The sequence below is a fragment of the Marmota marmota genome, unplaced genomic scaffold (assembly GCF_001458135.2).
Source record: "Marmota marmota marmota unplaced genomic scaffold, marMar, whole genome shotgun sequence".
NCBI classification, from domain to species: domain Eukaryota; kingdom Metazoa; phylum Chordata; class Mammalia; order Rodentia; family Sciuridae; genus Marmota; species Marmota marmota.
In genome coordinates this window covers 57,548,165-57,560,098 of record NW_026000174.1, presented here as the reverse complement: position 1 = coordinate 57,560,098, position 11,934 = coordinate 57,548,165, and the positions used below count along the sequence as shown (strand labels likewise).

The window sequence follows — 11,934 nt, the reverse complement described above, 5'->3', positions numbered from 1 at the left end:
CTGCATTTTCATTTTCATTCACTGTATTCCTTTGGAATTTGAGTTTCTTTTTGATCTGAGGGGTATTTCTAAGTATCGTTAATACCAAGCCTTTGGAGACTCCCTACTATCATTCTGTCATTGATTTCTAGTTTATTTACACTTTAATTAGAGAACATATTGTGTATGATTTTAAATTCTTTAAAATTGATTGACCAACATTATGTCTCACCACATAATCTATGTTGATTTGTATTTTGTAGACAGATGAAAATAATGTTATTCGGCTTGTTAAATTGAGTGTTCTATAGGTGACAAATAGTAAATGATTTTGCCTTCTGTACATTTGACGATTTGAAGTTTTTATATTTTGCAGTCTATATAGGTTCATAAACATCAGGTTCTTATGTCACATTTTATTATTGCAGTTTTCAAGTACTTATAAAATTTATCCTCATCTACATTTATCACAATAAAATATCCATAAAATGTTGTGTTTTTGAAGAGAAAAGCAAAATAGAAGGCAAACATAGTAAAGGTACTTTTTAGCTATCTAAATTTGAACATACTATAATCTTCCTATGGAATGTAAATTACTTTAATGTAAGTTATTCATGATTTGTGTCAACTTTCAAATTAATGCTTGTGAATATTTAATACTTCTCAATATTTAAAATAATCGCACACAGAAATTATAGCATTGTGTGTTTAATAATGGTACTAGTGTCATCTATGTTGCACAATAGGGAAAATTTTGGGTGGTTTGGGGACATCAATGTATTAATGAAAGATGTACTTATACTAAAACCTTATTAAAAATTCTCATAAAACATTTTAAAGTATTATATTGGAAAGTTAGTCTTTCTGTTGTAAGCACAACTTAAAAATATACTTTATTTCAGAGCAGTTTTGGGGTCACATGAAAGTTACACAGAAAGTACAAGAGAATCCCTTAATACCTGTTCTCTGCCCCTTTCAGTTCCTGTTGTGGCCTCTTGAATTGTTATAATTTTTTAAACCAGTATTAATAAATTTTAATGAAATGCACAGATTATGTGATTGTTTATTCTTTGTATTGTAGAGTTTTATGACAACTGTGTTGTTATCTATCTACCATTATAGCACCATAAAGAAGAGTTTCACTTTTCTGAAAATGTTATGTGCTCCACTTATTTCTCATTCTTCTTCTCTTCCTTAACACCTGGCAACCACTTACTGTGTGTTACTGCCTTCATTTCTGTCATTTTCAGAAGGAAATTTCATAATTAATATACTTATATTAAATATTTAGTACAAAGCTTGAAATTCACTTTTCTGGTATTTCATACTTTGTTAAAATGCATTCATATTTTAAAGTTCATTAACATCAACTGGTTGTATATATATTTTTTATTTTGCAGTAATGAGGACTGAATCATGGGTGCTTTACCAGTGAGCTACATTTATAGTCCTTTTTAAAAGTTTGAGACAGAGACTCACTAAGCTGAGGAGGCTGGTCTTGAACTTGTAATCTTCCGGTTTCAGCCTCAGCCTCCTGTGTCATTGGGACTAAAGAGGTGCACCACTACATCTGACTCAACTGCTTATCTTCCTAGATTCTAGTCCATGTAAAAATATCATTTTTCATTTGGGTGGTCTGTTCCACTATCATAACAACTCTATACTATGAGCAAATTTTCACAACTGAAATAATTTAAAGAAACTTGATGTCAATCCCTCAAACTAGAAGGAATCAAATTAGTAACATAAAGTATATTTTACAAAATGAATGATTTTATTAGCAAAATAAAAACAAAACAAAAAAGTCTTTATAAGATCTAACCAATCTTCCAGAAGGGTAAAATTCCTGCCCATATTCTGTCCCTGTTCTGTAAGGTTCTATGTAAACATATGGTACCAGTCCAAAGTATATACCTTAAAATATTGGTTTGGGAATTACCTAGATTATCTATAATGTCCATTTTAAGAAGACACTTTACAATTGTTTGCATATGATACATTCTCCTGAGTCAGAAAGAAGAAATAACTTGAGGTACATAATCAGATATAATTAAGTTTAAATTTTTTAATAAATAAGACTATTTGGAAGAGTGAGAAACTGCCAGTTTGTGGATTTGAGCATGTGTAACAGTAATGAGACACAGAGCAAACCAAGCACTAATGTGAAAAAAAGCAAGAAAAATACTAGATAAATTCCAAAGACATATTAGAATTAAGTAGATAGAAACACAGAAGCACACAATATTTAAGGCAGTAACTCTGACATTCCTGTTTGCACTTAATCCCGTCTCTTTTTCTACATAGAGCCAATTCAAACAAGACAGTTTACGTGTACACGTCTTTTCCTAGGGACTATTCTATTAAATCTGTTATTAGAAGTTAAATATTTCTATTTACTTCTCTAGTTTAATCCAAATTAAAAAGGATTCAAAACCTCCATTCATCTCCTGTCATCTGAGACCAATTTCTTGCTCCACAACTTCTTCATGGCATTTTTCACTTCTGCATTCCTCAGTGTGTAAATCAGAGGGTTGAGCAAAGGTGTTCCGATGGTGTAAAACACAGCTATCATCTTATCCATGGGGAAGGTGGTTGCAGGCCGTGTGTATATAAATATGCAAGGTCCAAAGAACAAGATGACCACAGTGATGTGGGAGATGCAGGTAGACAGGGCCTTTCTCCTCCCTTCTGCACTGTGGTTTCTCAGCGAATGCAAGATGATGACATAGGAGAACATGAGCACAACAAAACTCACTGTACAAATGGCCCCACTGTTGGACACCAGGAGGAGGTTGGTCACATATGTGTCTGCACAGGCGAGCTTCAACAAGGGTTCCAAGTCACAGAAATAGTGGTCAATCACATTGGGACCACAGAAAGGCAAACTCAAGGCAAGAAAAATCTGAGCTAAAGAATGCACACAGGACCCCACCCAGGCCACAGCCACCAACACACTGCAGACCCGGTGGCTCATGATGGTCATGTAGTGCAGGGGCTTACAGATGGCCACATAGCGGTCAATGGCCATGAGGATGAGGATTAAGACTTCCAGGCAGCCAAAGAAATGGAATGTAAAGACTTGGATTATGCACTCATTGAAAGAAATAGTGGTCTTCTCTGAAAGGGCATCCACAAGTGTTCTAGGAGCTATGGAAGTAGAGAAGCAGGTGTCAGATAAGGATAAGTAGAAAAGGAAGAAGTACATTGGACTGCCAAGTGCCCGACTGGTCTTGATGGTGGTGATAATCAGCAAGTTACCCAGCAATGTCCCCAAATAGAAAAGCAGAAATATGACAAAGACTATTTTCTTCCTAAATGGATCCTGTGTCAATCCAAGTAGGATGAACTCAGTCACATTGTTGTTTAGCTGCATGATTTCATAAATGAGGAGAAGGGGTGAGTGTGAGATGTTTTATCTGCAAAAGAGAATGGATTTCATTTATGGTGTGTTCTGTTAAGTTATGGACTACTTCGAGAAAAATAGTTCATGGTGTTGTATGTTATTATGAGGTATTTAAAGCAAATACAACATTACTTTCTAAGTACCTTCCAGATATGATATCTTGATGAGTCATCTCAACACTTGATTCCTCAATTTTTAGTGAACAATTAGTAGGATATTATTTTTAAGTAAAAATATGAATATGATACTTTCCTATAAAATTCTTCAATACAACTTTTTCTTATATTTGGCATGATTCTGATTGATTTGCTCCTTAGATATTACTCCATGTTGTTATTTATTTCATTTTTTTTCCATATTAAAAAATCCTGAAAGTGTATTTGCATGGTGCAACACTTAGAGTTTAGGAACCATTTGATTGCCTTCCATGAAAGAAACCTAAAGTCATGTACTACTCTCAAACTAATATAATTATCTGTATGTGTAATAGATCACATATTTGTTAACCTTAGTTACAAAAAAAAATGTGTGTGATTTATAGCTACATAATATGTGCCACTTCTCTGCATATTCCCCAATATACCAGCTTGAGGAGTAAGAACTACTTGATCTTATCAATGGTTTTGTTCAACCTTCAAGCATCTTTATGACATTTACTATTTGACATATAAAAGAAACTATAATGATTTTTTTATGGTTCGATATAGCTTAAAAATCCCAACTCTATTTTTACTTCTCCCATTTCTAAAAAACAATCTTAGAGCCCTCAGAGATCCCAAAAGATAATTCTAACAAAAAGGGTGTGTTATCCTACTTGATAGTTAAATGTTTTCATGGTTCAGATTTTTAACAAAATTTAGATATAAATTGTTTATTTGTTGTGGTTACTACCAGTTATTTGGTTAGGATCGGATCATGATCTTCACATCCCAAATCTCACATTCCTGGAGCACACCACAGAAGCAGAAATGACAGCGGATGTGTCTTCAAAAAAGAGACACAGTAGTCAGTAACTGATTTCATTCAATTTCTTTCCATTCTTGTCATATTCAATGTTTACTCACCTTTCAGATGTTACTTTAAGAGAAAGTTTTCACTAATACATTATAGTTGTGCATAATAGCGGAGTTCATTTTGATGCTATCATGCATGCATAGGATGTAATTTGGTCTATTTCAGTCCTCGGTATATTTCTTTTCCTCCTCTCCTCCCTCCCCCATCCTCTGTCCTTCACTCTATTGGTCTTCCTTCTATTTATTTACTATTTTTTAAATTAGTGCTTTCTAGATAAACAGAAAGTTGAAATTCACTGTGGCGTATTCAAATATGTATGTACACTTCTTTAAACAAAGATTTATTTTTCTGAATTTGGAAAAATAATATTATCATGAACTATCTAGTCAAAAATGTTTGAAGAAATGTTCTGTAAAGACATAAGCTGAAATGCTATGTATTTAAATAACATATAGAACACATACTTAATCTATTGTCTTCCCCATATCTCATTTATAATACTGATAAATAATTTTGAAAGATATGAGTTGATCAAAACATAGTATAATGAACAAAATTGATCCAAAATTTTACTTCTGTTTATTTTTTTCTCTCCCCTAATAAATTTTAATTTCAACAGACTTAAATACACCTTTCTCTAAATTAAAAACACAATTGGGAAGGTGTCTGATGTAGTGATTTTTAGATGAAAACAAAACCCTTTTTACTATATAAACTTTGGCAAGGATCTTAACTAAAAAGCCTCTGAATCCTGACCTCATAACAATTACAGTATGCTCATTTTCCCTTTTATCCATTCACAAAACAATTCATCCCCTATATTGACAATTGAAAAGAGAGTAAGCACTGGAAGCAAGAAAATGTGAAAGTGCCTGTCACTCCATGATTTTAGCCACCTCTGTCAGTGTGTGAATATGTGTGTGTGTGTGTGTGTGCATAAATATATAAAACTATTTTATATATTTAATATATATTTTTACATATATAACATCATTCAAATTTAGCCTATCCATTTTCAGAAGAGCTTATTTCTATTTTACATGTGTACATATATTTTAAGATAAATTATGCATCATAAATACACATGATTTATTTAACTTTTTAATAGTTTTCCTCTTCAAAAATGTAATCAATAGTATCAGAATGACATTAAGTTTCTAGCAACATCTGTGGCCATGAAGCTGATTTGAATTATTTTATGTTCCACATAAACCATAGTACATCCAAATGTATTTCTTAATATCTTTGAAAACCTTTTTCTGTGACTGCAAGTACATTTCAAGGATTTTTTTTTTAATCTTAAACACAGCTTATTTTGTAATCTATAATATCCTTCAATCAAAATAATAGGGAACATAGTTCTTAAATTGTCAAATATTTACTGAAGTGTATTATCATCGTGTTAGGTTCGGCTGCCTTGGAAGCTATTGAAGGTTAATATGTACATCTCCTTGGATGTTTATGATGGGGAAATGAAGAATACAAAAGTTAAAAATACAGAGTTAGGGTATTCAAGCTGATCTTGATCTCTCCTTTCCAGATGTGCCTTTTAATATTTATCTGGTTAACTTTAGGATTTATATTCTGAGAAAGATTTCCAAAGCAGCTTTTAATAATTGTATTAGGATGAAGGAAATTCTCACTCATGCTCTTTAAAAGCTTTCTTTACAACTTGTAAAATAACATCACATATTACTACTTACCACACAAGCTTCCTTCCTAGAATAAAAATATTGTGTTCTCAGGATATTATTTGCCAAGTCCCAAACCAGCACCTGTACAATGTAGATATCTTCCAAATGTTTTTGAATCAACCATTCTTTATCACTTCTGAAATGCAATAGCATTTATCACTTTTGTAGTACTACTCTGATTATCAAACACATCCACATCATTAATATACTGGGGCTTTCTATCTATCCTGTATGTAGAGACAAACATGCTGCTAATTTATAAAAACAGAAAAAAACTAAGATTGATATTTAAATCTGAAATATCTGCAACCTGAATTAGAAGATTCTTAAATTGGAAAAGCACCATGTTGGGATGTACAATATTGGGGATGTAAAACTCATAAACAATCATTTTAATGTGTATTGTTTTTAGATTTGTTTTGCTTCTCATGAATCTTTTCCCCTTAAGGTCAAAGGAAGAGGTTATACATGTCCTCCTGACATTAATTCATATTTCTATGTGTATATGTGTGTGGTTTGGAGACAAAATGTCACTAGAGCTAGGCACATCCCCTAACGCCTGGCACAGAGGTGCACACCTCTAATCCCTGCTACTTGGGAGGCTGAGACAGGAAGACTGCAAGTGTGAGGTCAGCTTGGGCAACTTAGGAGGACCCTATGTCAAGATTTTGTTAAAAAAAAAAAAAGACTTGGGATGTAGTTCAGATGTAGAATGCTCCTGCCTTCAATCCCTAGTATCATAAAAAACAAGCATCAAAAACAAAACAAAACAAACAAACAAACAAAAACATCATCTAAGAACCAGTGTACTCACCTCAAAACCTCAGACAAAACCAGCCAAATTCAGAATGGAAAAATTTGTCAAAATGAGATTAATGAACAGATAACCTGTTGTCATGGTGGATACCAGAATTGCTGAAAGCAAGGGATGCAGCCTTGTGTAGACAACAGAGGCAGGTGGAATACAGCGCCAGGGGTCTCCTATGATTCCATGCCACAGAGGGAAGACTGCAGTGAGGACTCTGCTGCTCCTTCAGGCCTCTCTCTAGAACTACCCAACCTTCCCAGATTTAGTCCAGTACATCTCGAAAATCTCTACACCCACTTTATTTCTATTCAGAATGTCCCATTCTTTGTGGGAAAGCTGACATGTTCCCATGATGGTTTATCCCCATAACCCAAATTTGAGAGTAATATAATCTACTCTCCTTGAACTCCTTTCTTTATGTAATTGAATACAATGATTCCTGCTCACTGACCAAGAGATGCCCTGGAGAACAGCTTGGCATGTGGTCCAGAGCTCATCATAAAATTCAGGACCATTGCCCATGCATTGTGTATCTGGCTGTCCCAAATATAATCAAACCAATATACAGTTATTTCTCTTTCTAAGCATTATGAGACAGCAGGAGCATTGTGGGGAAGCAAAGGTAGAATGAACAACCCATGGAACAAGTGTGGACATGAGTAAATATTGAGAAAAAGGAAAGGCTCTTAATCCAAAATATTTTCAGGCACTCTCTCACATGCTTGATCGATTGATCTATCTATCATCTATCTATCATCTATCTATCTATATATCTATCTGTCTATCTATCATCTTTCACTTTCATTATCCAATGTTTAGCCTATACAACATCATCATGTTTACTCTGAACAATAATGATTTTACTTGTAAGTATCAGAAATGTGTCAAGTACAAGCTACGCTCTTATAATATCATTTACAAAACATGCAAGAAACTTTAATCGTGTACTGTGATAAACCATATGTATTTAAGACTCTCACTCAGAGATGGAAAAGCAGGCATTCTTTAGTAGCTTGTCATAGTCATTATTTCCAATAGCCACTTCTCTGAGTTCTGACCATGCATAAAGAATCGCTTCTCATTTTCTTGTACCCACATAACTACTGAGGATGTATTCTGCCTAGAAACTTAAACATTAACAGACTTTTTCATCTTTCCATTTAAATGAATTGAGGTAAATCTTAATGACAGCATCCTTTCCCCCCACAGAATGATGGTTTTCACATGCGATGCTCATAAATTATTGGTTGAGTTTAAAAAATTATTTTCTCCCAATAATTATTTTCATTATTTTTTTTCCTATATTAACATTAATCTAAAAGAAGCCACTTTGTGTTGTTCTGTTTTTAAAAAAAATCCTTCTTTCCAGAGTATATGTCAATAGTATAGTCATATAGAATTCTATAGGAGACCTATAGAATTAAATTTGAAAGTTATATTGGATTAGTTTATTCTAACGTCTGTCTGTCCACAAAGATAATAATCTCTCACCTGTGAGAGGAATCTCTGAATTAATGTCAGGTATGCTCATCCGTTTTTGATAATGCCCTTTTTGTAGAACACTGGAAAGAAAAGCTCCTCTCTATATTTTGGGAGGGGTATTTTAAAACAAGGTGATGTAAGTTATTAGTATGCAAGTGAGTATTATTCCCCAAGGCTTCTTTGCTATGCTACCCATCAGCATTTCAATTGCAATACACTTCCAAGTTTTGGGCTTCTACTTTGACTATAAGAATAGCAAGCAGCTCGCACAGTGACACATGTCTGTAATCCCAGCAACTCAGGAAGCTGAGACAGGAGGACTGAGAGTTCAAAGCCAACTTCAGCAAAAGCAAGGCACTAAGAAACTCAGTGAGACCCTGTCTCTAAATAAAATACAAAATAGGTCTGGGGATGTGGCTCAGTGGCCAAGTTCCCCTGAGTTCAATCCATAGTACCCAATAAAGAATAGTAAGCAAAACTTCCTTACAATAAGTCAGATACAAACAAGGGTTTTGACATGTTAAGTACTTCAGGCTGAACAAAGGTCCAGGATAAAAGAGAAAAATCACCAATGGATAAAGAAGTAGAAAAAAAGAGATGGGAAAGAAGAAGAAGAAGGAGAAGGAGAAGGAGAACTGTATCATTAGCAAAAAAGGAAGTGGATAATCAAGACAGGACTCTACTCCTATCCAATGCCCTATGTTGCCTCATCTTGCTCTACAAGACAAGTTTTCCATTTGCAAGTAAAATCTAAGTTCTGTGTTGCATTCTGAAATTACAGGTTCCATGCTGTAGGATCCAGATATCCCCCACTACAAAACAACAAATTCATAACAAATATTCTGAGGATTAATTAATAAGTACCTTGAGCATGGACTGCAAAATAATTTTCAAATTAATTTCCACTTGTCTTGTTAACTCCTATGAGTAAAAAGACACCCCATGACAAAGACAATTGTGTTGAAATGACTTTATTTCACCAAATACTTATTGACTACTTTTTTGTATGCTATATTATGTTTTTTTCACTTTGTATAAGTTGTATTTTCAATTCACATACACATTCCATAAGGTATAGATCCACAATAGTTCATGAGAAAAACACGAAGCTCATAGATGTTAAGCTGCTTGCTCAGCTTACATGCTTAGTAAATTCAGTAACAAGATTTGCACTAATGATAGTCTCACTCCATGGTTTTTAATATTCCACATATTTTTCTTTTTTAATATTTTTAGTTGCATATGGAACACAATATCTTTGTTTATTTATTTTTATGTGGTGCTGAGGATCAACCCAGGATCTCAAACCTGCAAGATAAGCACTCTACCACTGAGATATAGCCCTAGCTCTTCCATATATTTTTCTATACCAGTTAAAGACAACAACAACAAAAAACAAACAATTCTAGAAAGCTGTAGAGCACATTTCTATTGGCTGAGTGATGTGGCCTCAGGTTGTGGACCTTAAAATCCATAGTAAGTTATTGAGGTCATGTTGAAATTCAGGTATCCATGGGATATGCAAATAGAAAAGTTTCAGTTGACAGATGAAGACCTAAAGACTGACGAAGGTTTTTTAAAAGTTTGAATTCCCAGACAGGGCTGTAGAATTAGTTTTCGTAATAATTATTTTAAAATACTAATTTAAATTATGATATTGAGTGAGTTCATCTGAGAAATCATTTGAGATATTGGAAAAGTTAATCACCTTTAAAATGTAAACTGACACCAATCTCCAGCCAAAGCTTAATTTTGGAGTCGCTATCCACACTTCAACATGACTGATCTAAAGATAAATTATGAATTCTAATTGTCCTTGCATTTTAGGAACTTAATTTGTTTGAAAATTATCTTTGATAGGAGACATAGTTGAAAAATCCTCTGTGGGGTAACGGAGTATGTGTGCTTGTGCATGTGTGTGTGTGTGTATGTGCATGTGTGTGTACGTGTGTGTGTGCATGTGTCTTGGTGTTATGCAGGAGAAGATTAAACAAATCTATGATGGACACATATTCCCATGCTGTATTAAATATGAGACCCTCATTGTGCCTGGTGTGTCAATTGTGGGACACCAATGTGAGCACTGGGCTTTATTATGCTTCAGGAAACAAACAAACAAAAATGGACACACAAACAGAATAAGAAGAAGCTACATGGGGAAAGAAGAAAAATGGAAGATGTTTTTGAATATAAAAAGCACTAGTAGTCAAATTAAAGCTGAGAAATAAGCTAGGCATTGTGGCATACGCCTACAGGACATGGTCATCTGAAGGTTGAAATGAAATAACTACAATGACCAGGTAGTTATTTGTTGCTTGGGCAACAAAGACCCTGTCTTAAGAAACAAACAGCATACTACAGTGACATAGCCACATCAATGTTTTTAGCATCTCAACACACAATAGCTAAACAAGGGAATCAACCTAGGTGCCCTTCAACAGATGAATGAATAAAAAAAATTTGGTATGTATCCAATGGAATACTACTCTTCAATAAAGAAGAATGAAATGATGGCCTTTGCTGATAAATGGATGGAGCTGGAGAATGTCATGATAAGCGAAATAAGCCAATTCCAAAAAAACAAAACCTGAATGTTTTCTCTGATATGTGGATTCATAAAAAGGGGGCGGGGGCTAGGGAAGAATAGAGTTACTCTTGATTAGGCAGAAAGGAGTCGGGGGCAATATAAGGTTAGAAAGGATAGTGGAAGGAATTGGACATTATTACCTTATGTGCATATATGATTACATGACCAGTGTGATTCTACATCACGTACAACCAGATGATTGATAAGTTATACTCCATTTATGAACAATGTATCAAAGTGCATTCTACTGTCATGTATAACTAATTAGAACAAATAAAAACAAACAAACCAAAACTGTGAAAGTGAAGAAAAATATATTTTTTTGTAAAGTTCTGTGACACCATATCCATCCAAATCACAATTTTGGAGTGACTACGCATTCTTAAACATGATTGACCTAAAGAGAAAGTATGAATTACAATTATCTTTGCATTTTAGGAAGTGAATAGGTTAAAAAATTATCTCTGACAGAAGACATGGTCTGAATTGGCCATATTTTCCCATTTAATAAAGCTGTGAACTAACATCATCAAAATGGCGATATTACCAAAAGTTCTCTATAGGTTTAATGCAATGCCAATCAAAATCCCAACGGCATTTCTTGTAGAAATAGAGAAAGCAATCAGGAAATTCATATGGAAAAATAAAAGACCCAGAATAGCAAAAACAATGCTAAGCAGGAAGTGTGAATCAGGCGGTATAGCGATACCAGACTTCAAACTATACTACAGAGCAATAGTAACAAAAACAGCATGGTACTGGTGCCAAAACAGGCGGATGGACCAATGGTACAGAATAGAGGACACAGAAACCAATCCACAAAACTACAACTACCTTATATTTGATAAAGGGGCTAAAAGCATGCAATGAGGAAGGATAGCATCTTCAACAAATGGTGCTGGGAAAACTGGAAATCCATATGCAACAAAATGAAACTGAATCCCTTTCTCTCGCCATGCACAAAAGT

General features: G+C 34.2%; 1 protein-coding gene across 1 annotated transcript; it reads right to left on the bottom strand.

Moving 5' to 3' along the window:
* Positions 1 to 2,419: 2,419 nt before the first annotated feature.
* LOC107134897 (olfactory receptor 4C16-like) lies at positions 2,420 to 3,352 on the bottom strand. The gene has a single exon (XM_015476900.1). The coding sequence runs from the start codon at positions 3,350 to 3,352 to the stop codon at positions 2,420 to 2,422; it is 933 nt and encodes a 310-aa protein (XP_015332386.1).
* Positions 3,353 to 11,934: the final 8,582 nt, after the last annotated feature.